The sequence below is a fragment of the Sturnus vulgaris genome, chromosome 5 (genome assembly GCF_052056855.1).
Source record: "Sturnus vulgaris isolate bStuVul1 chromosome 5, bStuVul1.hap1, whole genome shotgun sequence".
Taxonomy (NCBI): Eukaryota; Metazoa; Chordata; class Aves; order Passeriformes; family Sturnidae; genus Sturnus; species Sturnus vulgaris.
The window spans coordinates 33,051,661-33,077,583 of NC_142247.1; the positions used below are offsets into that span (position 1 = coordinate 33,051,661).

General features: G+C 42.8%; 2 protein-coding genes across 6 annotated transcripts; one reads left to right on the forward strand and one right to left on the reverse strand.

Annotated features, from left to right (window-relative positions):
• Nucleotides 1-3,507: 3,507 nt before the first annotated feature.
• On the forward strand, nucleotides 3,508-9,063 carry MTERF2 (mitochondrial transcription termination factor 2). Of its 2 annotated transcripts, XM_088165375.1 has the most exons (3): nucleotides 3,636-3,677; nucleotides 4,904-4,937; nucleotides 7,629-9,063. In XM_088165375.1, the coding sequence occupies exon 3, from the start codon at nucleotides 7,649-7,651 to the stop codon at nucleotides 8,843-8,845; it is 1,197 nt and encodes a 398-aa protein (XP_088021501.1). In that variant the 5' UTR covers nucleotides 3,636-3,677; nucleotides 4,904-4,937; nucleotides 7,629-7,648; the 3' UTR covers nucleotides 8,846-9,063. The 2 variants fall into 2 exon arrangements, with proteins under 2 accessions (XP_014732465.2, XP_088021501.1); XM_014876979.2 differs by lacking the exon at nucleotides 4,904-4,937 and having other exon boundaries at nucleotides 3,508-3,677.
• A 2,292-nt stretch (nucleotides 9,064-11,355) lies between these two features.
• TMEM263 (transmembrane protein 263) lies at nucleotides 11,356-25,702 on the reverse strand. Of its 4 annotated transcripts, XM_088165377.1 has the most exons (5): nucleotides 25,583-25,633; nucleotides 24,465-24,519; nucleotides 22,131-22,193; nucleotides 16,922-16,991; nucleotides 11,356-14,028 (listed from the first exon to the last, which is right to left on the reverse strand). In XM_088165377.1, the coding sequence occupies exons 4-5, from the start codon at nucleotides 16,983-16,985 to the stop codon at nucleotides 13,742-13,744; spliced, it is 351 nt and encodes a 116-aa protein (XP_088021503.1). In that variant the 5' UTR covers nucleotides 16,986-16,991; nucleotides 22,131-22,193; nucleotides 24,465-24,519; nucleotides 25,583-25,633; the 3' UTR covers nucleotides 11,356-13,741. The 4 variants fall into 4 exon arrangements, with proteins under 4 accessions (XP_088021503.1, XP_014732467.1, XP_088021502.1 ...); XM_014876981.2 differs by lacking the exon at nucleotides 24,465-24,519 and having other exon boundaries at nucleotides 25,583-25,702; XM_088165376.1 differs by lacking the exon at nucleotides 25,583-25,633 and having other exon boundaries at nucleotides 24,465-24,953.
• Between the last annotated feature and the right edge of the window lie 221 nt (nucleotides 25,703-25,923).

The window sequence follows — 25,923 nt, forward strand, 5'->3', positions numbered from 1 at the left end:
GCGCGGGGCTGCGCCGGCCGCTGCGCCCCGCCCCCCGCCGCCCATTGGCCGGCGCCTCTCCCACGTGACCGCGGGCCCTCACGTTTCTGAGGTGTGATCGCTACCGGCGGGGCGTGGGGGAAGGGAGGCTCGGCCGGGTGGTCGCGCGGCCGCGGCGCGGCCAGAGGAGGTCGGGGGACACGCAACCCCGGCGGGAATCCCAGTCCCCGGGGCGGCGCGGGGCCGGGGGACCGCGGCAGCGGGGGCGGGGCCCGGCTCTCAGCCAGCCCCCCGCGGCTCGGCGCGGCGGGACCCGGATGAGCACGGGGCCGCGAGGCGGCTCTTGGTGGCGCCGCTTCCGCCGGGAGGCGCAGCCGCGCGCGCGCGCCCCCGAGCCTGTTATGTATGGGGCCTCGCGCGCGCCCGCGCCGCTCCCGTCACCCGCCCGCCCCCGGGCTGTGCCCAGCGGTCCCACCGCACCCGGCCCCATCCCGCGGGAAACAGGCGGGGCGCTTATATAAGCGTGTGCGTAGGGAGCATCTGCTGGCTTATCGGAGCTCCGGAGGGCCCCTCCGACCCTGACGCTTCTGTGACGCGGGCCGAGGGCTCGTTGCTGCCCGGTGCCGTCGGGACGTGTTGGTCAGAAGGCACCCCCGGGCAAGAGAAAGCCGCTCGGCCGTGCGGCGCTGCCGCACCCAAACGGGCTTTCAAGCAGTAGAACGAGTTAAAATGGTCCCTCTTGCACCGTTAGAAAAGCCATTACTAAATGGTGAATTTCTCACGCCTGTTAATTACAGAGCTCAAACCACCGTCTATGTGCTGCCAACACAGCGGGTTTCCCTGGACCTGCTCCTTGGTTACACGGGGCATGGCCAGCAGCCGACAGAGGCATCGTACTGACAGGACACACTACAACCCTCTGGAACCTTAACAGGGCAGCTCTGGATGCAGATCTGAAAATAAACCTCCATCTGTGGGTTGCAGCTCAAATCTACAGCTTCCAGAGTGTTCACAGACAAGTGGGTAGCAAGAGCAAGAGTGGTCTCATTAGAAATAATGCCTCAAGTAAAAGGCAGCAGACTCAAAGCTGCAGTACGGACCTTTCCTAACTTCGAGAATTCCAGACAGTACTTAAGGAACTATCATTTTTCTTCTAAAGTATTTTTTCTGCTAAGATCCACAGAAAGTAAAAGTCAACAAGGAGAGACACATGCATTATATATTTCCCTTCATGCTTTTCTTTCCTCACTTTGAATGACATAATAAACACAGTACCAGAATCACTGAATCATTTAGGCTGAAAAAGACCTCTGAGGCCAACTGCTGACTGACCACCACCCTCTCAGATAGGCTATGGCACTGAGTGCCACGTCCAGTTGTTTCTTGAACACCTCTGGGATGGTGACTCCATCACCTCCCTGGACAGCTCATTCCAGTGTTTAACAACCCTGTCCGTAAAAAAAATTCCTCCTGATGTCCAACCTGAGCCTCCTCTTGTAGCAGCTTGAGGCTCTGTCCTGTCGCAGCTTGCCTGGGAGAAGAGGCCGCACCTGTCATTGGTGATCAAGGTATGCAAAGACCCCAGCCATGATTAGAATCCCCTTCTGCTTGGTCTTACACAAAATTTCTTTTCAAAAGGTGTAGCTTGTGGAGACTGAACAGTTTTTGAGCACTGACTTTAACAATAGCATAAATTATGATGAGTTTTTCAATTATCACTTTGTTGTATGTAGAAAATTGTATTCCACAGCTCATCATTCTCATCCAAGAAGAACATATAGGATTCCGTCATATACCCTTGCTGCAACTCAGATCTGGAGTAGTGGGGTCATTGTAAAGTCAAAAATTGCTTTCTCAATTAATACGAAGTTCGTTTTTATTTGCCTAGTTGTTTTTTATAATTATTACTATTAGCCAAATAGTCAGTAAATAATTTTCAAATAAATAGAAAAAGGAAGTTCAGTAGTTAATGACCACTATCCATCAATCTCATTTAAATTCTATACTTTTTGAACACACTGAAGAAGTAGATTCCTTATTTTCAAAGAAAGTCACTTCACAACATAGTTTTTATTTCAAACATTTAAATTGCTTTTTCACACTCATTATGTGTCCTGCTAGCTCCCCACAAGGCTGCCACACTGAAGATACACTTGAATAAAGTCCAGCATCAAGCAATCTGCCTTCTTGGGAATACTGAGGTGGAAACAGCCCTTCCTCACTTGACCTTATGGTTTCATAAACAAATTGTAGCCATAAAAACCATCAGTCTCTAAGCTCTTGGTTGCTACAGGCTAAATAACAATTGCAGTATTTCATTAGCATATCATTATGTCAAACACTATTTGGCTCTACGTGGCCATGCCTTCTATGTGAGACAGTTTGTTCTTGACTCAGAAATGAGAGAAAGAACATATTAATGTATAATTAATATTGTAATAGGATATATTAATATATAATAGATGCAGACTATATTAATTAAAATGTCATCTCTCAAGGGAAGAGCCACTCCAAATTCGTTGAAATAAAAAAGAGAATGATAGTTAATCAAGGAACTCATACAAGTAAACCTCTCTACAGTGTTCTCTTGTGAATAACTTTTTTAAACAATATTGCTAATTTAGCCCAGACTGTGATTGCAAAAATGAAGAGAGTGGGGAGAAGATAGAAAGGAAAAAAGATAACATGAAGGCAGGAAGTGAAAAAAACATAAAGAAGCAAGTATACAATATATTTTGTGTTACAAATTAGAAGCTATTTTTTCAGATGCATGTTTTTAACATCATTATACAGATTATATTCACAGACTTTGTTAACTGTTCTTGGAACAGCTGTTATTTAGGAGACCAAGTGTGAACCCTGTTCCTAGAGGAAACGTTCTTTCTATAGCATTTCTGTTCTTCATTATCTCTTTTTCACAGACCCAGTACAAACTACTGCACGTGTAGCTGACAAAAGAAGGGTTCACAGAGACAACAGTAGTGATTTTCACTCTCTGAAAGATGTGATTGTGCAGACTTGGAGTTAGTTAAAAAATCCAAACTCTTCTAGCAAAATATTTCTAGTCTAGAAATCATTTATGTGACTGCTGATTTGTTACTCTAGATGAGAAATATAAGTAGATATGGCTACAAAAATTAAGATAGAGGAACATGGTTCTCACCATCACAGTTCAATGAACTTCTGAAAAGCCACCAGCAAAACAATATAAGCCCAATGACTATATGTGAATTTAATCATGTAATAAGGCAGTGGTCATATGGAGAAAATACACTGGTGAAAGACAAGCCTCCCATCATGATGTCGGCGTTACCGAATCAAAAGGATCATCTGCTTCCCGTCAGCGCACAGGCACTCAAGTACTCTGACTTCTAAATGTTCCGGCCTTTGCTATTACATTACTTAGAAATTATTATCAAAGTTGTTTTTTGTTTTGTTTTTTTTTCTATTTACCCCACTACTTCTCTCTGCAAGCTTTTTTAATCCGACGACCTTTCACTTTTCCGAGTGCTGGCCAAGCCTGCTTTGGCAAGCGGCGGCGGCTCGCCCGGTTCGGAACCGGCCGGGCCCGGGCCGGGACAGCCACGTCCTCCCGCCCTGCGGCTCGGCCCGCGCCCCTCCCCTCCCGCACATGGTACGTGCCAGCACCACCCGCGCGGCGGCGGTGGTGCGGCCCGGCGGCGGCAGCGGCGAGGCCGGTGAGCGCGGGCGGGGGCAGCGGGCGGGGGCTCGGCCGCTCTCCGCCGGGCCCGGCACCGGGGCACGGGGGCGGAGGGGCCGGCTGGCGTTCCGCTTGTCCCGCTCCGAGCGCCGGCGGAGCTGAGGATGGGGCGGGCGGCGTGCAAGGGGAGAAGCCGCGCGGTTCCGAGGGATGCGCGGTTCGGAGGGACCCCGGGGCGCGGGGCCCCCGCGTCGGCCGCCGGTGACTGCGGCGGGAGCGGCGCTCCGGTGGGAACGGGCCTGCAGCCGCTGCTCCCGTGCTGGCTGCAGGAGAAAATCCGGCTCCTCCCTCTCCGCCCCCAAGCAGAGTCCAAAGGGTGGGAAAGGGCGGTCCAGGTGGGCGGGCTGTGGGAGCAGGCTGTGATAGAGACCCCTGTTTTCTCTGTGCTGAAAGTGCCGCCACGTAATGACCAGTGCTTTAAATAGTGCGGTGCGTCCTTAAGCACTGCTCAAGTGTCTTTCCTTTCCTGGATGTAAGAAGAACCTTCTTCCCATGAGGACAGTTGAGCAGTAGAAGAGGTAAACCAGAGGCCGGCTGGGCTCCATCCATGGAGGTTTTAAAGACCTCACTGGACAAAGCAGCCTGGATCCTGCATACCCTGCTTTGAGCATTTGAGATCCCTTCAAACCTGTTTTAGCGTAGGATCCTCTATATTTTTTTCTAGAAAGCTTTATGTTGGCCTAGCATATATTTTATAATCCCTCATGTCATTTCTACCACTAATGCAAAGCAGGGATTCATTTCTTAAAGTGCAGAAATGTGACAATTTACTGTGCATTAATCTACAAAACTGCTACCTCTAACAACCCAGATTCCTTCACAAACTGTTCAAACCTTGTCTACACTCCTCTTTTCTAGGTAGATACCTACTCTTCTTGGTTCAGTCAAAGTTCAGTCTAGGCATTCAGTAGTTTCATTTAATTCTTTACAGCCTACTAAGTTTCTTATAATGAGAATGGTAGTGGTCAGGCAGTCATACTGTTGCCCTCTTTACTAAAAGCTTTTGTGAACAATCCAGCATGAGTAAATTTTGGATTTGCTAATTTTCAAAAAGTGATACTTGATTCTCAAAATACACATCCAGAAATTCACATGAGGGATAAATCAACCAGTTGATCCTTGTATCTATTTCGTATAGAAGATTTACATAGAAGTCTCATTAAGTAATAAAACTTACAGCACCTCTTTACTCTCTATATTCAGGTTTCTGCAAGTGTGCTAGCAAGCAGGATCACAGGTAACTTTGACATTAGTTCACTTCCTTATTGCTGTTCTAACACTTGGTGGTGAGAGGGTGCTGGTGGCAGTGAGAGCAAGCATCTTATCTGAGCTGGCTGGGTTTTTTTTCTTAATCTCTCAATTGCTTTACAATCCCCACAGCAATCTAAGTACGTGAAAACTTACAGTGGGGTCCTGCACATTGGAACACGCTTTAGATCCAACAAGATCTTAAAGAGAACTCTGAACCCTCGAAAGCAGTTACATACCCTGGAAATGTGATAAGTCATATATGGACTTGGAAATCCATTAAATCATAACTCAGATCTTCTCGGTTTCTATAGAACACCATGATATTCAAATTCATTCATGTTATTTCACATGTTGTATTTTGCATAGGGCTTTTTTACAAGGGCTCCTGAGTACCCCAGGCAAATGAATTTTGGCAAATAAACTTTTCTTTTACGATCCTCACTAACAACAGGGAAAACTGACTATGATCCTAGACATTTTTAGAAAGTGTAAAGCTTCTTTTAAATGAATGCAGCAACCATTCCCAAGTCAGATTTTAGAAGAGCACTATTTACTATATTAGAATTTTTTAAAAGTTCTGTAATAGTAAAAATGACAGAATTTTAAGAGACTGCATTACTCACAAGGCAATTTTGTTTAACAGCAAGATTACACATTAAAGTAGAAATAAGTCGTGGTTGTTTTTCCAGTTTGTACTTTGGAAATATTATTTGACATCTCAAACAATTTTTACAATTCACTTTGCTGGCCACTTCTAGCTAAGCTGAAGCATTGATGAAGAAAACCCTGATCCTTCAGAGATTTGTTTATTCTGACTGGACCCACTAAACTCAGCAGAACTACTCAGAGTGCTCAGACAGAGGAAGTTGTGTCACTCCTGTGGAGGTTTAGCTTGCAGTCACTTTTTCAGGACGTGCAAGTTTCAGCACACAAAACATCTGTGACTTACCTACACTTCCAGTGCTTTCGGGGTTACTGGGAAAAGTCACTTGTTCTGTTGTGGGGCTTGGGACAGCACTTCTGAAGTCACAAGGTATATGAAAACAAAACCATCAGCCTTGGGGTTCTGACACAAGAAGTGCATTAGGCAATTGGTTTTACCTTAAAGGTGTGAAATAATACTAAAGAACAAGTTATCAATAAACAGCTTCTGTTAATAACATTAGCATGCATACAGGAAATTACGTCATATTCTGTTAGTTTATGATGTAGTAACATAGCAGTAGTCCATCTCAGAAGCAGGAAAAAAGCAATCTAAAAGCAAAGGTACACTTTCTTGAGACAAAAAACTTACCTCTAGAAAATATTTAACCTTACCTGGCAACTAGAAAGAGGACTTACCACTAAAGTGCTCTAAACAAACCACATATGTTCTTAGAAGATGGGCTATAAGGAAGATTCTAGGGCTCTTGTGCAGTTGTGCAATAGGTATCTTGGTCCGTTAGACAGGACATTAGACTGCATGATCATAACAGTATTTTCTCAAAAACAAACAAACAAACAAACAAACCCCCACACCAATTAAAAAAAACCAATCAAAAGTAATTTAACAATGATCAGGTAGGTACTTTTTGAAGCATGCTATACTTAGGGAGAGGTGAAAGCAGCTGTCCAAATGTTCTCACTTTCAGTTTGAGCAGTTTTAAGCATGTTACCAGCAGCAGCTATTTGCAGGAGTATTGCAGAGATCAGCAGTTCTCCCTTTCACAGTCGGTAATTCCAAAGGGTTGTTAGGAAAACACCCCCCAGGAAGTTAAAGATACACTTGATATCTTTGTTTGACTGTTGAGGCTCCTTTGCCCCTGCAGAGCAGGTGACAGCACATGTGCTATTGGTGATAACTGGGCAGCCAGTTTGAGCAAAGGTGAGGTGTGGGGTTGGCCCTGTGGACTCCAGCACGGCCACACATCTATTCCACAAGGACTCTGCCTACAGAAAAGACCTGGAGGCAGAAATAAGGCATTGGTGCAGAGCTGGCAAAGTAGGTGCTGGAAGAGGTAGGTGAAGGCCTGGAAATGTTACTGTATACTTACTTCCTCCCCCCAAAATACCAGGGTTCTTATTCAACCTCAATTAACACGCTCAGCTGGTGAAAAACACTTAGGTAAAGGTTCATGTGATTTTTTTCTCCCTTAATTATATAAAGAATGATTTCAAAATGAAGTTATGCTACAAACTGCTGCTGAAGCAGCACTGCGTGGTGGGTCTCTGACACATTAAAGAACAACTCACACTCCCAACAGTGCCTGAGAAGTTAAAGCAAATACATTCATAAAAACTAAGAAAGATATTTAAGCTGCCCTTTTTGTTCATTTAGTAGGACTGCTGTCAAATGAAATTGTATAAATAATTTTTCTCATACAGTGTGAGTGATCTGTAATGCAGTAGCAATGTTAGCTACAAGAAATGGCTGACAGCTTGGAGCTTATATGACTGCAGGCATCGATGTAGACAGAGCACTGCCCCACACCAGGTCTCTTGCATTCATGTTACTGTTCCAGTGATATATCCATCAGAACGTTAACCTTTCAAAGAGTCTTTCCCCCTGCTTTCATGTGAAAGCTGGATTTTGCACTAATAACAGAAACCACTCTGGAGAGTAATTTCTTATGCCAGTTCTGTCTAAACATCAATGATTCTGATCATTAACTCATTCTTTAAATGTGTTTTCTTACAGTTGTTGTCTCTCTGACTTCCATGATGTTGAGAGGAGTTGCTCACAGTGCAAAAGACACATTCACTCTTCTGTTGACAAGATCTCAGAGCTGTAACCCGGGACTGAAGTTTTCATCAGTATGGCCTGACATAACAAACAGAAGCTTCCTAATGCATTCCAGTTACACAACTGATACAAAGTCCAGAGAGGAAAATAAAAAAACCCTTGAGAATCTCTACAGTTTGTCAGTTGACATCACGAAGATACGCAGAGTGAAGGAATGGGTCCTTCTCCAGGATGTGGCCTATGTTAAAGAAATTGCTGGAATCTTACAGGAAATGGGAGCAGATGAGACCACTGTGGCCAACATTATAGAACACTGCCCTGAGGCAATTCTCCACACCCCAGCAGAGATAAATTCTCAAAGAGCTTTATGGCAATTAGTATGCCAGAATGAAAAACAACTGATTAAATTAATAGAGCAATTTCCAGAGTCTTTTTTTACTACTGAGTATCAGGAGAATCAGAAGGCAAACATACTGTTTTTTCAAGAACTGGGACTTAAGAATAATATAATCACCAGGTTCTTAACAAGTGCACCCAATATTTTCTATAACCCTGTTGAGAAAAACAAAAATGTGATAGAGACGTTACAAAGAAATTATTTAAATTTAGGGGGTTCTGAAGCAAATATGAAGATCTGGATACTTAAGCTATTGAGCCAAAATCCATTTATTTTATTAAATACTTCCACCACAATCCAGGAGAACTTGGAATTTCTCCAAAAGAATGATTTCACTGACCAGGAAGTTCTACAGCTGCTGTCCAAACTTAAAGGCTTCATTTTTCAACTTAATTCTACCACTATGCAGGAGAGTATACTTTTCTCCAAAAATATCTTTAAGTGCAGTGATCAAGAACTGAAACAACTAGTGCTGAAATGCCCAGCCCTTCTCTACTATTCTGTTCCAGTTTTGGAAGAAAGACTTGAAGGACTACTGAAGGAAGGAATATCTATAGCACAGATTAGAGAGACACCAATGGTGCTGGAGTTGACAACACAAATTGTTCAGTACCGAATTAAAAAGCTCTCTGCATTAGGATACGATATAAAGAGTGGAAATCTAGAATGCCTGAATGGTACTAAAAAAGATTTTGAAGTCACTTATGGTAAGATACAATCAAAGAAGGAGAGACCAATTTTTAATCCTGTTGCTCCTCTACACATTGAAGATTAATTTGAATGCTGTAATTCCAAGTTATGCAAAAGCAAATTAAAAGGAAGTTGGTTCTTTGAGAAGGGATGGAACAAAAGTAATCAGACTGTAGCCTTACACTGTACTTTGTCCAGGAGGGGGTCTCAGGCACAACTTCATTATACAATTGTAATATTCTACTGCTTTCAAATAATATAGAAATTATGGTTATTATAAAGGTTGCTTTTTTTCTAAGAGTACCTCAGATGTGATATTTTATTACTTGACAGGGCATTCACTGCCTTAGATTTTCAGCTCTGTCACTGCACAGTCCAGCCTATGGTAGTGACTAGCACAATTGTTATCTGAGGAAGACAAAAGGAGGATTATTTTTCCAGCAGTGTTCATCAATTGGCTGGTTCACTGTCTTCAGGAAACACTCTTGAAGTGCTTTACCTTATTGCTGAAGTAGCTCCTGGATCCTGACTTGCAACAGACTTGATTTCTTGGACAGCAAAGCCCTGTCCTGAGAACAGGGGCTGGACATAATATTTTTTTATTAATTGACTGCCACAGTGAGACCCTAGTATGTTTGTGTACGAACCATAATGCAAAGAAACTACAAGATGATAACCTTTATATTTCTCAGACTTCAAAATTTACTTATTTTTTCAAATGGTTTGGGAGAGTAGGAGATACATTTATTGCTATTGTGTAGTTCTTAATCCCTTCTAGCAAGGCTTGGGGACAAGAAATATTAGGGAGAGACTCAAGTCCCAAATGATGGTAGGACAAAAGAGAAAGTCATGCTTTTCTATTAGGTGCAACAAAACTCTAGTCTGAAAACCACTGGTGATTAAACATGACTACCAGATTTGCTAACAGCTGCAACAGGTTCTAAATATATGGGTAGCACTGCTTCTCAGATAACACCATATGACAACTGGTAAGAAGTGCTGACTTTCAAAATAGTAACTATCAGACAGCATTTAGTTTCTCATGGGATTTGGTTTCTTCTCATTTATGGTCTGTGAATGATAATATAAAACAGCATCACTGACAATAATCTCAATAGAATTAGGATCAGTGATTTTTTTCTCAGACTTTCCTAAGTAGCTATTCCACACACATTCCCTCTTGACAGCAGAATAAAAGCCAGCTACACACCACCCTCACTCCAGGCATTCTTCAAGGTCATTTTTAACACACTTTTTGGCAGGCAAGTCCAGACTTCCAGTTCTTAAAATGTGGTTTGTAATTGCTGAAGAAAGCTGGTACAGAATTACTGCTCCAGAGGGTGGACCAAGATGCTGCTGCAAGACGATGATTTTATATAGTCTGCCACGTTATCTGCTGTGACTGGGGAAGGGCTGGGAACACCCAGTAGGAGCAGTGCCAAGATCTCAACAGCTGAAGGGCTTACACTGAGCACTCTGCAGGCAAGTGCAGACGTGCCAGGCGTTTCTGGGGGAAAATGCCACTCTTGCAGGAGCACGTGCGACAGGGACAGGAATTCAAGAAGGGGACACCAGGCTGTCTATGCCGACTCTTTCAAAACACATTATCACGCCATATTAAAAATTCACAGCAACTTGCCTTTGTCACTTTTCTGACAAAGTCTGTCTTTCTCTGCTCAGCTATTAAGCAGACCACAATATTATCTGAATTCAAAAGCCTCCTGTAACTGAGCCAGAGACCTGATTGTTGGCTTAGGAGGAAAAGGAAACCAAGACATAGATTGGTGTTTCCCCTGAATATTTAGTTCTAGCATTTCTACAGGTATCTGTTTTTACAAAGTTCTTGAAACAGCTTATTCCACTTGTATTATTTCCAGTGGCAATAGAACTAGAAAAGAATGCATGTCCTTAACTAAGTCACAGCCTGAGTTATCACAAACTCATTTTGCATTCTGAATGTTTCAATTTCTTTTCCCTTTTCAATATAAAAGCATGAGCGGAAATGCTCTTCTCTACTACCAGATGAAAATTCAGTCAATCCTTCATTCATAACTCTATCCTGCAACCTGTTTCTCTCTTCTTCACAGGATTCATTTACAATAAAACCTCAGGAAAGCTCCCAGTCACCAAAACACTATTACTGATATCCTCATCTTTTGTTACTCACAGTGACTGTGGACCAGCCTGTGAGTAAGCCTTTCACTACCTAGCAAGCAGTCAGGTGTACAAGCTGCCTTCATAAACATTTCCCCTTTTGAAACAGGGACTGGGAAAAGGAAAGTGAAATAAAGCCACCACAAACACAATTCCAAAAGAACAACCTCACTCCCCTAGAAAATTTTAGTTCCATATTCCATTCAGCTCACTATGGTCTTAAAACTGGGTATTCCCAAGCATCATTGACCAGGAAAAAGAAAATTAGTGCAAAGGATATTGTGCTGTGTCTGTGCACAGTTTACAAACTTAAGTTACAGCTTTTGTTAAAAGCTGGTTGGTGCTAAGTAGATACAAAGAAAAGACATTCAGGAGCATGGTACCATGGGAAGATTTATACCTAAGTATGCCTTTCTCCACAAAACTAAGGAAGCTTTCAAATGTCTGAAACAGCAACAATTTAATGTTTCACAGGTGCCATGACAGAATTGGAACAAGTTTTTAAGATGAAGCAAGTTTCATAAGTGAATGGAAAACACACAGGATATAGGACAAAGCTCTTCAAAAACAAAAACCATGTGCCATGTAAAAGTGTTTCAGTTACAAGACTCAAAATAATAGCTACAGGATATGTTAAGAACAAAACAAAGTGTTGGCAACTCTTTACATACCTAACATTGCTTATCTCAGACCATGCTTGTTTTGCTGCAAGTTTCATAGTTTAAAATTAAAGAATTTAATAAAACAATGGGTATGACCAGTTCAACATTCCCATTTACAGAAAACTATTAGGAAGAGTTTGCTTGAGTGTCACAAATTATCACTGTGCTCCAAACAGGTGACTCCCAAAGAGTTCAGCAGCAGCACTTGGGGAATATTGCTACATTGGAAATTGCAGGGGAGCAGATCATACTAAATTATATGCTGCAGCAAGACTGCCTCTGATATCCAGGCTAGCTCATTTCTAGAGCTAACCGGTACCTCTAAACAATACTATATTCTATGCAATTTGCTTTTGACTATAAAAAAATAGTTAAAGCCTTCCATTTGTTGCATCAACTTACCTCATTACATCCTTGCAGATCAGAACCAAGCAGCTGGTGCATCTAAGAGAAGGAGCAGACGCCATTTCTTGGGTTTTTGCTCTCCCTACCACCCCAAGTTCCCATGCTTACAAGTATCATGCTTCCAACATACAATTTCTGATATAAAATAAACTTGTTACAGAGTGCAGCTGAAGTACCAATGGCTCAGAGAGACTGGGTGACTACAGTACCCTAATTGAGACATGGTGTGCTTTCAACACCCATGAACAGAGGACTGAGTTTGACACATGATGTTTCAGGTCTTTTTCATTTTTAAAAAGTCCTCCCCATATAACCTTCTAGTACAACCACAGCGACTGAAAAAACAAGCGTACAAGTTCTCTATAGAAACACAAGTTTTTAGAAAATACTGCATACACAACATGAACAGATGCCTTCCATGGGCTTCCAAAGAGGTTACTTATTTGCAAAAATCACTAAACAGATAAAAGACCACAAATAGTTTCTATTTTAAGGCAACCTCACGCTGTGCCATTACAAGTGCATTTTGCCTCATATGCTGCAGAGGATGTACAGGTGTTCCTGTTTGAGGTGTCAACATTTGGAACCTGTCAGTATACAAATTACTTTAATCGTGTTTTGTTTATTTTTTTTTAAGGCCTCATCTACTGTTTTTGGTTTGCTTTAAATAAAAGTATTGCATTTTACTCAAAAATCAAAGTGAAAAGTATGAGAAAGGTAGTGAAAATTGCCTTGCATTTGCTTAAACAGAGCAAAAAGCTAACCTGGTGCATCACAGAGTTGAGAGAACAGCTTTGCTAGTTCTTCAGTGGTTTCCAGCTACACAAGAATTCCTAGCAAGTTAGACAGCTGTGCTAGATGACCACAAACAGCAGCCCAGTTTCCATAGGCTGTCATTTTTTCTAGTGTCTATAAGAAGTTTATTAGAAGCAAGTTCTCACTTGCAGGAGATAGATGCATATTATTAAATACACCTGAGATGAAGCAATCATGTTTTCAGTAAAAACCAACAAAGTTTCAGATATCAGGATTTATAAAGAGCCTAAAGCTCATTCTGTAAACTGCACTGAAATGACAGGACAGTTCTTTACACAGCTTCACCTAGTAAAAAGAGATTTTTCTTCTAATAAGGCATTAAGTTAGTTTACTCTTTATGATCCGTTCTACGACGTTGTTAAACTTTTTCATTTCTATCTCCCATTCTCATTTCCAATTTCTGCACACCTCCAGTCTCTTTGCTCCAATCTTCACTGGCAGAATGCAGTCAGGGATATTTACAGGCTGCCTGCAAATATAGATTCATAACCAAGACTGGGTACGTCCAACAGTGCTTTTACACAGCTGAAGGATCCTTAGCAGGAGGATGTGGGAACCACTGAGAACAGTAACTGGCATCTCGTTGTATCGATGACATCACAGAGACTACCAAGTTTCCACATTCACATTTTAGTCCAAAACTGCAGAAGACGTACAGTAAATGACTATTCAAATATGTATTATTCCTTCAGATACACTCACTTCTATAGTTATCAAGTGTAACATTTCACCAGATACAAAGCTTCAATCTAGGCTCTAATAAATCCTCTTACGCTGTGCTAGCCAAGCTTCTTCTGTCCGTTTCAGATGAAATTGAGTTACTTGCACAACTCATTAGAAGATAAAGTGTCTAAGACACATGGCTTCTCATGGTCCCAATCTTAGCAGATTTTAATGCCACTGATGCAATATTCTGGAGAATTGAGTATGTCTCAGTTTTGGTTTTAGTCAGACTTGTCCTTTTTCTTTCCTGTTAAAGGCACTTTACTTGCAACAGCAGATCCTACAGCTGTAACACCTCCAGCTACAGCAGAAACACTTCCCTTGACTAGACCCACTCCCACGGAAGGCACAGATGTGACCGCTGTTTTGGTAATTTCCAAGCTCTTCCCTCCAATCCAAGCAACGCCCCCAATCGTGGCACCAACAGCTCCCTTTGTGACACTGAAGAGGCCACCAGTCACACGAGAAAGCATGCCAGCCTGCTGCTGCGGGTGGTCTTTGAGTGACCCTAAGGGAAGAAACAACAAGCAAATCAATCTCAGCACCAGAATTTAAGCATTTTCAAAAAAGAGTTACTCAAAAGTATTTACTTCTCCAGCCTAACAGCCACTGCACATAGTCTATACTTACCTTGCAGACTGCTTTTCTTGGATGCTCATACAACACCTAGTTCCAAATAACAAACAATAGGGAAACCAAGAAAAGAGCAAGTGGAACCACAGTGGGCAGAGCTAAAGAATAAACAGACATGAAATAAAGAGGTGAAGGAGTCAGGAGCAGAAATAACCTGTTTGGAGGAGGACAACTACTCTAGGAGGCAGCAGGAAAGAAAAAAAACAGCTCTAGATGCATGGGAGACCTTTGTCCAGCCCTGCCAACACACTGACTTTCCATAAATAATAAGAGAAATAAACAAACATAGTTTTTGTGTTTATCTTTACCTTACTTCAGGTAGCCAGTCCTTTGACATCTACTCTATTTCACAGGTGTAAATGTGATGGTGCATAAATAACTTCTGGTAATGGCTGGTACATTCCATTTCCACCCTGTTTGCATTGTCCATGAGGTCTAGCAAACACCCAGTGCTGCAAAGTTTTATTACCAGTTGATTTCTGTTCTAGGACACACATCCCTGGTCTCCTTTTTTCTAAAGAGTACCAAATCATGCCTAAATCTAAGGAGATTGGCTCAGTCACTTAGACATAACACCAAGGTTGTGGGCTGATCCCCACGTGGGCCCTCCACTAAAGAGTTGGGCTTGATGATTCTTGTGTGTGCTTTCCAACTCAGAATATTCCGTGATTTATGGAGCACTGAGAAAATGACGCAAGTTCCCTATCCAGGAGTTGGCTCTACCAGGCTATCTTGCAGCCCGCTGAAAGGAATCCAAGAATGAACAAGAGTTTGAATGAACTTAGGTTGCAGAAGTTGTTGTCATTTGCAAGGCAGAAAATACAGCATTAGAATAGTACTACTCATGAAAAGCAGGAGCACAAAAGCTCCTTCCACACATTCTTTAAAGCCTTTGGGCATCAAGCTTGTTGAGCATGATTTGAACAAACTACAACTATTTCTATCTTCACGAAAAATTGCAAATTGGTTTTGGAATTGAGCCTTTCCTCTAAGGAGTATTTTGGCAGCCTGTTCAGAGAGATAATCTTGCCAGCATTGAACTGGTATCCTTCCATCCACATTTGGCCATCTTTCTATGATGGTGTAAGTGTATCACATATAAGGCCTTGCACAAATTCAAAATGGGGTTGTTTTTCAAGGGTATTCCAATATTTTAACTAAACTTGTAAGGCTTGAAGAGTGCACATGAACCAGAACCAAAAGGAAAAAGCCTCTTCAAGGATGGAGTTTACATTAAGATGAGCTGTGCTTCATTCTACTCCCTCTAATTACACCAACTTTCTCCATCTCTTTAGACTTCATACTCTAATTATTGTCATACTGAAAGAAAACAATGTGCAGAAGAAAGTAAGTCTTAGCTGCTCACAGATTTTAAATAAAACTTTGGAATAACCAATGATGATCAAATTCTGCTGTAATGCTCTGAATTTGGAAAACCTAGTGAATATTCTAGGAAGATAAAAAATACCCACTTGTTTCACTGCCTTATTCAATAAAGAATCAGTTCTACTTTTTGGACCACTGTTCACTTTCTATACATGATATTTAACATGTATAAAACACAATTAAATCTTTAAGGCAAAAAAAACCTCCTAACAAGTAAGCAAGCAAAACTCAGCCGTAAAAATTAGACTTGAAGATAACACATTAAGGTGTAGTTTCCAGTCAGACATTTGCTATCAGAAATGCTTCTGGGATCTCAACCCCAAAAGGGCAAAATGTTTTGTCCTCACATGATGCTACTGTAACAAGTATAACAGAGCTGAAGAATTACTGTGCCATGAAAACCTATTTTTCCCTTTCATCTTCTTCTACTTGTGTTTCTTTCCTAGTAGTTGTTAATAGAGTGAGCTACTCCAGTCCTTTTTGCTACAGTTAGTGGATAATACTGTTGTTTAAACGAAGTAACTTTTTTGGTTATACAACATACAAAAGCTGAGGTGAAAAAAAAACCAGACCAACAGAGCTTTAAAGGGCCATTATAAACTGAAGAGCAATGAACCGAGAGGAATCATGACTCACCGACCTCTACATCCAACACATTAGGTTTTAAAGCAAGAGCAGACAGAACATAGAACCTATGTGCCAAGAATGGCTTTTGATCTAGTATGTTTCCAGTCACATTATGCAAACAGGACTCTGCTCAATCCTGCCAGTCCACAGCTTGGAAGAAACGCTGCTCATTTGGAACTGCATTTGCTCTGCAGATCTAATAACCAATTTAATATTCAGCTGGTCCAGGAGACCACGATGTCACTGCATTAACAAAGTCAAGCGCGTGCTTGTTTTTATGAAACCATGAGATTGTGAACAGTTGGAACCACTGTTAATTGTATGACGGAAAACAGTCTCCAGAAGCACTAATGAAGTTCTATATATTTTTTAACACATCTTGCATAAAAGTCACATGCACTATGAACACAACAACGTGTCCAAAAATGAAGCTGGGCTCTTTCTGTCTCACATAATGAATTGTAGAAATAAATGCCCATGAGACCAATTCATATCTCTGGAAACTAATCTGCAAATTAAGTCTTTCAGTAACTGCCCATCTTCTCTGTGATTTACAGGTACAGTTGTTTACCCGGTTATATTCAGTCGCCTTTTTATAATCAAGGTAATGCAGAAGTGAACAATAATCCAGGCCCATCTCATCCCAGGGTTGTTTTGTTTACTGTTATGTAAAAGAAAGTTAAAGTGTTCAGCTTGCAGATCCATTTTTAAAGAGAGAACTTAATTTACCTCATAACATGAAAAGTAATACATACCTTCTGGTGGTTCATCATGAAGGTATGATGGGACTTCCTGTTGATTTTTGTCCATTTGATTCATTATTGCCTAAAAAAAGAAATTTACATGTGCTATACATCTTTTCTGGCAAAGCATAAATGTAATCCATGAATCCAAAATTCAAGCAGATTAAGTCTGACAAAAGGAACTTCTTTTACATTATTGGACAAGCTATCAGGTTCTGTCAAATTGCTGCTATTTTTACTATCAGACTGTGTTTTTGCATTCTTCAGCCAGACTCAAAAAAGGAGCTCTCCACCACATCAGCAGGTTGATGAGAGCTGCCACACCACACCAAGTGCATCTCAAACCTAAAAAGCAATCAGGAAGACAAGTAGGAAAACAAAACAGCTACTGCCATACAACAGCTTATGTTTAAGTATTGAAAAAAAAAAGCCTAGTGATCATAGAGGTGGTGGCTGCTAGAGAAACAACAGCAGCAGGCCTGTAAGATCTGCCAGTACCTGGAAAGCTGTTTAAAAACACAAAGTCCTTGCGGCATAATTTGAACAAATGCCATGAAAACAAGATGGAAGAACAGCAACAGAAACACACGATTTATCTTGTCACAGAACTGCATAAATGGTGTGGTGATAGCAGCAGAACTAGACTGTTTTAACTCTACACAAACTTTCCAATGAAAACATTTCAGGGAGATTTCTTTACATCAGAAGCTGTTTCCTAGAGCAATTCTTCTAGAGCAGCAGTCCCTGACAGGGGAAGCATAGGAGAAAGCTCAAACAGCAACTCTGCTTATAGAATTTTTCCTCTGGAGTAGAAGAAAGTAACAATCAGTTCAGGATTCCTTCCTTCTTTCCTCCCCCACCAAAGCATGCCTTGATATCAAGTACTGCCTCCTCCCCCGAGTCCTCCTGCTCATCGTGCTTCCCATCCTCAGCAAGCATCATGGTCAGAAAAAGGAAAAACAAGTCACATTACACCAGTCAGCATCTTTTTGCCAGTGACCTCTTAGTTCCCTTCCTTCTGCACAAGTCCTTAAATAATTTAATTTCTTCCAGGAGTCAACAAGCACCACAAAAATAATTCCTGCTTCTCTTGTCATGCCCAAATCTCTCTGTACATGCTCTGGGTGAGAAAGCAGTGGCTGGGATCTGAAGAAGGAATGTGGAGGCAGAAGCAGGTGGGAAGACTCATCTGGAAAAGAAAAGCTGAAACCCTCACAGTATTATTATGAAGTTAAAATATCACACTAAAAACTGGCACCCACACACTAAATCATAGACCTTTGGATGAGAAGCAAACCTAAATTGAATATTAAAGAGTCCTCCCAGTCATTACTAAGGGTATCCATTCAGGGCTCAGAAAACACAGGTATCTTCACACAAGAAGCTGAACACAAAAGTAAAAATACCTACTACCAGGATGGTCAGTTTGATGGAAATGCTGAAAAAGTGCCATTCAAAAGCCAGAAATGCAAACATGTTACCTAAGAAATAGGAAAGTATCATATGATATCCCAAGCTGAGAGGAAACCACAAAGACCCTAAGTTCAGCTCCTGGTCCTGCACAGGACAGCCCCAGGAGTCACACCATGTATCTGAGAGCATTGTCCAAATGCTTCTTGAGCTCTGTCAGGCTGGTGCTGTGACCACTGCCCTGGAGAGCCTGTTCCAGTGTCCAACCACACTCTGGGGGAGCCTTTTCCTGATATCCACACTATACTTCCCCTGACACAGCTTTATGCCATCCCCTTGGGTTCTGTCACTGGTCACCAGAGGGAAGACACCAGCGCCTGCCCCTCTGCTTCCACTCGTGAGGAAGTTGTAGAGTAGCGACACAAAGTTGAGAAACTAAAACACACAAGGGCTAAAAGACAATTTTTAAAAGTATCAATTATAGAACTCCTTGTTATTTTACTTAATCACAAATAAGGGGAAGAAATTTTTTTTAAAAAAGAGCCCAAACAATCACAGGGAGTAATTGAGGACAATCAGGTTTTGAGAAAAGACCTAATTCAGATACTACATTACTTCTTTGCATTCATCTAAGGCAAGCTGGTTATCATCCTCACTATGCGAAGCTCCATGTAGGTTTGTTGCTTTTTTCCATCCTGAAATAATATAAAGCACTGTAAGAAAGAGTAGACAGAAGGAACTCACAGGCCTGACATTATTCAACCAAAACATCTGTATCAAGATGAAGCAACTATGTTCCTAATTAACATGTGGCCATTTCAGTCATGAAGATGATTACCAGGAATGCAAAAGGAGTTTAACCACTGCCTTTAGGGAAAGTCCTAAAAATAGTAAAATAAAAGTCAGAACCTAATAAGTCTTAATTCAAACAAAGGAATGAGAAAGTGATCAAAACAGTTTTAAAGCAGACTCAATGGAGACAAATGAGTAAAGGCAGAAGTAAACTATTTTTTATAAAGAACTACCTCCATGAATTTATTTGTATCTAGACAGCATGTAACTCCTAAAAGAACACCAGATGAAATTGCTTGTTTAAGCTTCCAAAATGTTTCTGTCAACAATTCCACATAAGAGATTGAGAAAAGTTATCTAATCTTTAGAGGACAGAGAAAACACTGTCAGGGATTATCAAAAAGTTTAGAGGGGAGTTGGAGCAAGTTACCAGTTTTGGTCATAGGTAGAACACTAGAAACCATCACAAGACTTCACACAAGGTTTAGTATTTTCTGCTATTAAGAACGTATTGGATACAGCAATAGTAACAGCAGGCACAGCCCAGGTGAAACCCCTGGAATCTGTTGTACGTGATACAATACCAGTATTTAATTAAGACCTGTCCAATAGGAAGAGTTAGAGTAAGACTGGCAGACAAGACAGGTAAGGATTGTTTTCATAACTCTCCACAGTTTAGTTTAGACTGTTAGATTTGGCTTCAGTTCCTGCTAAGCTAAATGAGCAAAGCACTGTATTGGCAGAGAAATTGCACAGCAGAGTTTCTAGTTTAGTTTAAAAGTATACTAGAAAATATTTTTAAAATAGCAGCTCATATAAAAATCAGAGCACTATATATAAAAAGTGGTTCAGATTAGGCAGTCCTTCCCATTACCTTTCCTAGAACCTCAAGGTTACATAATTGTTGATCTCTAGCTTCTCCTTAAAAGTTAAATAGGAATATTACACAATATATATAATTCACATACACTGGTTTAACACAACAGCAACAGAAATACTTCACTCACTTGCAACTAGACAGACCCCAGTGGTCTTCTTCAGGCACTAGCAACCTGCTGCTCTGAGGCCCAAAGACAACAGAAAACAGCAGCTAAGGCAAGTAAGTCACTGTTGGTCCGACTGAATTTGTTCCACACAGAAGGGAGCCTTCAGGGGTTTGAGAATCAGAAAGTTGAAAACTACTGTTTGATGGGTGGTTCTACAGGTGCCTGGAAGCACTCCAGGGATGCTAGGTGCATGGTTGGACTGGATGATCTTGAAAATCTCTTCCAACCTTGATCATTCTATGATGTTGCAAGAGATGTGCCCAACCAGCCTATACTAGGTTTTACTCACAGTTCTATAATATCAGGGCAAGTGAAAACAGAATCACATCACTGTCAGAAAAGGCTCACAGCCTGACCTGAAAGACAACTTGGCACACAAGATCTCACAAAGCACAATTCAGTTCCTTTTGTTTTTCTTTTTTTTTTCTTTGTGTAAGTGTTCCAGGAAATCCCAGAATCAAGACCAAGATCCAACAAAGGACTTGTACAAAAATTTTCAAGTATCTACAGTTCGTGTTACAGTTTGTGTTATGCATCCTTGTATCCAATTTAACATGTCAGTAGACTTGAGAGACTCTGTGCAAAAATCCTGTGCACTAAACAGAGTGCAGCTTATCTGGTGAACAGGATATGCACAGGAACATGCTTTAAACCTGGCTCCCTTCCAGAGATTTAAGATGAGTATTTCTATTGACTGGAGGTCAAAGGCCTGGAATAACTGCTTGGTGGCAGATTACTTCATTCAGTCTTCAGAGCAAGAGGGCAGGAATACAACTTTTTTCTTCAAAAACTGAAAATGGAGATAGAGAAACAGAAACCACTCATACATTTTACATAATACCATAGAGGTAAAAGCATTCAATGTCTCCTTTGTCTCTTAAGATCTAGGCTTGTATGTTCTGCTTTGCACCAGGGTCTCCCCGTCACCAGACTGCAGTGTATCCTTCGGGAGGATCCCAAGCTTTCCCCTGAGGATGTGTCCCCACAAAGAAGAGAAAGCAAAGCTCATGAGACCCAACAGAGATTACAGCTCAGCTGAAACGGAAGGCAGTGACCTGGAGATGCAAGTGTAAGACTTTCGTGCCGAGTTAAATCATTCAGACATGCTGTACATCAAGGAACTCAGGAAACTTGGAAGCTGCAGATTCAAAGTCCCCACTATGCACTGAATCATTAGTCACAACAATTACCAGTACTGCAGGCGTATGCAACAAGGCAAAGATTTATCAGAAACCTGAACCTTGGAACTCTTCTCAGACGTTTTCAGAACCTTCTTCAAAGTACAATAAGACTGGCCAAAGAAAAAGGGAAGAAGAAAGCAAGCAAAGAGATCTTTCTTTTGCATTTTCATCCTGTGATGCCAAATTCACTTGTGTCACCGCAGAAAAGCCTCCAGCTTCATTTAATATCTTCGTGAGGCCCAGCAAAACTCATAGGGACATTAATGAAGCAGAAATCTACCATATCACTGGCACACTCCAGTTCCCTTCTTCATCTGTATTTTCTCATGTCAAGAAGTGAAAGCTTAGAAGAGACTTAGAAGAGATCTTAGAAGTGATTTCAAACAGGGATAAATGTAAACTACGTCTTGGGTTTTTTCTCCTGTGTGCTTATGAAGATGTTATTCATTCAAGAGATAAGGAATAACTTCTCATATTTCTTAGCAATACATTAAAATATATTGTAGCCTTCGTACAAAAAATAAAAAATAAAGATGGAAGTCACTCAACTGATTTGAAAGAAAACACACTTCCATATTGTCAAAATATGAAATACATAGAAAGCTTAAATGTTTTATACTGTTGTAAAAAAAATAAAAAGAAATTGTTTAGAAGAGGGTTTTTAATTCAAGAACTATTTGTAACATTAACTGTGCTACAATATCCTGAATGAAAGCACCAAGAAGCTCTAGAAGTAATGCAACAACTACACGTACATTCATATCAAAGCTGATTGGAATAAAACTTACTCACCAAATATATTCCTTTGTGAAGATTTCTAGTTAGTTGTTTCCCCCAGAAGTATTCGGCATACACCTATGAGAAAGGCAGAAGATTAATCACATCTTAGGCAACAGTGACTGTCACTGGGTGTACAGTGGGAATCAGGAATACAAATCCCCAGTATGGAAGAAGCACACTTGGTATGGCCTCAGGATGCCACATTTTTAGAGATTTATGTCACCAAAGCACCAATTCCTTCTGGGCAATGAAGGTAATTTGACTTGATCCATGTGCTGCCATGAGGATTGCTATGAAGCACAATAATCCATGTTAAGACACAAACGCTCCTTAATGAGCCTGAGGTTCTTGGACAGTAATTTCTGTAAAGTTTTATCCTTCCATTGACAAGTGGGCTCTAACTATTACAGACGTGTGTAACTTCCCGGGTTTCAGCGGATGCTCTTGGTGTCTTTCTGACTTCACAGACAAAAAGCCCTTCTGTCTGAGCACAGCAAACCTGGCCCGAGCAGCAGCCAGTGAAAACTGGCTTGTTTCAATGCCGCTACTCAGATATTTGTGGGCAGCAATGAAACGATCCAAGGATGGGGCCAATTTCAGCTGGCGGCTTAATGCTGCTCCAGACGGCTGCAGCAGCAGCAGCCACTGCTGGAACTTTCACCTGACAGAGCTGCAAACAAACCCATTACCCTGTCTTGTTCCACCACAATAGAAGTTACCTTTCTTCTGGCTACCAGCTATACAGTTAGAAAGCCTGGCTACAGAGCTGATGGAAAACAAACAACCCTTGCCACATGCACAGCTCTTCTTCCCCTCTTTCAGCAGCTGCAGCAGATTTCTGAATGAACCTGATGTATTTCATATACATGGAAAAAAAATATTTTCAGGTATAATAGTTAAGGAAATAAATTTTTGGAAGAATCTCCAAATTAAACAAGAAAATAAGAATGAAGCCAAAAAAGGTAATCCTACCTACGGCTGCTCTTCAGGGTACTGCTCCAAGCTGCACAAGCAATCCCTCACTATCAGCTTCACTGCCTTACTCCTTGGACTAGGAGTCACAGGCAATTGTGCTCAGTGCTCTTAGATCTCTCAGACACAACCCTCAGAGCACAGCCAACATGGAAATGTGTGTTTCAGTTTGTTACTGCAAGGGAGAGAGTTGACTGAGCCTCTGCAAGAAGAGTCAATGCTAACAGCACTAAAGTACAAAAACAAATCCAGGCATGTAGAAAGCATGTAGCTAAAAAACAAGCACATAGCTAGTATTTCAACAAGCCTTCAGTTTAAAATCCAAGTTTCAAAATTCAGATTTGTATGCAAAGCAAGAGTGGTTTGGAAGCAAGCGTGCCATGAAAAAAAGACTGCATTTTCAACTAAAAACAAGAGGTTGATCAGAAGTTCCCAGGTGTGAAACACAACTTACTTCAAGCCTACAGCAGGATGGGCTACAACTTCCTCCAAAAGAAGTTGTCATAAGTAATGTACATAACAGACTCACGGTATGCAGGGTACTGAACACAGCTGGGAAGGTAACGCAACACATCTGTATTAAAAACCAAACACGCACCACGACTAAAAGCAAAAGAGAGGTATAATAGCTCCTGCAAAAAAACCCCTTAATTCTGCCCAGGACATTACTGTATCATATCTACCATGGATGGAGAATCCCCCATTGCTCCATCACTGTCAACCAAAATATAGATCAGGGTCCAGAAGAGGCTCTACGAAACACCTGATGTTGGCAACCGAGTATTCTCTGATGCAATGATGTACAAGATACAAAATCAAAGTTGGCATGAACCAGAATTCCCCTTTTCTAGCTCTCCAAAATTCGTTCCTAAGAAGTACATGGTAAATTCCAGTAAGGTGCATGGCACAGCTTCAGAAAGACCAGGAAAACTCCATTTTACCAGTTTTAACATCCTCTGCCTCTTTCTAGCTCAGTTTTTGGAAGAACCTTCCCCATTTCTTTAAACACTTTCCTAATGCCTGAGCTCCAGATCAGTCTCAGATCTCCTTTTCCAGAAGACCCTCAAAGACAAAGCCTGACTGTGCCTAACAGCCAGCTGCTGAACTTCCTTGCCACTTCTGCTAATGAAATAATCCGTTCCCTAACATCCACAATGTTTGTTGGCTCGTACCTGACATTTAGACCTGGTCACTTGCTGGATAAAGCCCACTTTTCAGTTTGGACTTTTGCAGCACTGTCCATTTCTGCACTGAGAAGGCAATACTAACTTTTCTGAATATTTAACCACAATTTAACAGAAAGCTTTACACGATATACTGTATAATATTTACTGAGCAGTCTTAAAACTGATGTGCATACAAACCAGTACTTACATGCTAAATTAAGCTATCTTGTACGTATCCCTCCAGTTATACAGGGGCATCCTGCCTGAAGAAACACAGTGGACACACTGAAAAGATCTACGTGCACTTGATATTTACATTCTTTAAGCAGGGACATCCTGATGCAGAGTTCTCATTTTCACCCCAATTAAATGAGCAGAAGGAAGCATTTAATTGCATCCACAGAGGCCGTCTCTGCAGTTCATACAATGACCAGAACCACGCATATGACTAAAATAACTTGCCTTGAATTCCAGGCTACACCACATAAACGCCTAGGCTAGGTGAATGTGGAAAGCTAAGCTGGTCCCAAACAATTAACAGAAAACGTCTTAATATGCTGCTCCATCAAACTGGACAGGAGAGACATGGATGAAACAAAGAGTATGTCACTACATTGCAAAGTTTAAAAAGAAGAAAACCCGAAACAAAGCTTCTCCTGGGTCGGAGAAATTCAGGAGCAAGAACAAGACCATCCAGGAGCCAGGCCGAGGCGAGCACGGCTCTCTCCGCTGCCCTCCCTCCCAGGTGGGGGGGCCGCTCCTCCATGGGCGCCGGGCCCAGGGAGGATGGTAGCGGCAGGGCAGAGCAGCCCACCCTGCCCTCGGTCCCGCACCCCAGGAGCTCACCCCGCTCACCCTCGGGCGGCCAAAGCCCCGGAGTCCCCGCCGCGCCCTCCCCTCGCATCTATCTGGGTGCCCGGGGGTGCTGCGGAGGCGGCCCGGCAGCGACCCTCGCCCATGTCCCCGGCCGGGCCGCAGCGGGCACCGCCGGCATCTCGGTGCAGGGCGGCGGCACTGACGTGGCAGCCAAGGCCGCGGTGGAGCCGCTACGCCCGGCCCGGCCCTCCCGCCTCGCGGAGCCGCGGCAGGAAGCACAAAGGCGGCCGGGCTGTGCCTGTGCCGGGGGCAGGTGGCGGCGGCTCCGCATCCCCGACCCGCCTCTCCCGCCGGCGGCTCCGCCGGGGTGCGCCGGGTTGCTCTCCTGCCTCCACCCCTCAAAGTTCCCCTTCCTCTGCGGGGAGGCAGCGAGGGCGCTCGGGGGTTGCCCGGCTGGCGGCGGGGCTGAGGGGCAGCGGCCGCCCATCCCTGCCTCGCTCCTTCACTCACCGCACGGCACTCACGGCTCGCTCGGCCCTCCCGGGCTCCGCTCAGACTTTACTCCTCCGCCCGTCCCCGCTGCCGACGTGGCGCCCGCCGCCGCCCGCCCTGCCGGCGCCCGCAGACCCCGCCCCAGCGCCCGGCGCGGCCCCTCGGCGGCCGGGGGGCGCCGCCGCTCCCGCCCCCTGCCCGCCCCGGGGGTGCCGGCACCCGCCGGCCTCCGCCTCCTCCGCCGCCAGCCGTACCCGCTCCCTCAGAGGGGCCGCGCCCCCGAGGGCCTGCGCAGGCTCGGCACGGCCCGACCCGACCCCCGTGGAGCCCACGGGCCTGAGAGGGACTTCTTCCACCGG

What these genes read in the sequence shown, in the direction of transcription:
- TMEM263 (XM_014876981.2), bottom strand. Translation starts at nt 16,985, where the DNA reads ATGAATCAAATGGACAAAAATCAACAGGAAGTCCCATCATACCTTCAT. An exon ending in TCATGATGAACCACCAGAAG is followed by an intron (nt 14,029 to 16,921) that starts GTATGTATTACT and finishes TTCTTCCCTTAG; the next exon opens with GGTCACTCAAAGACCACCCG.
- MTERF2 (XM_014876979.2), top strand. Translation starts at nt 3,611, where the DNA reads ATGGTACGTGCCAGCACCACCCGCGCGGCGGCGGTGGTGCGGCCCGGC. An exon ending in CGGCGGCAGCGGCGAGGCCG is followed by an intron (nt 3,678 to 7,628) that starts GTGAGCGCGGGC and finishes GTTTTCTTACAG; the next exon opens with TTGTTGTCTCTCTGACTTCC.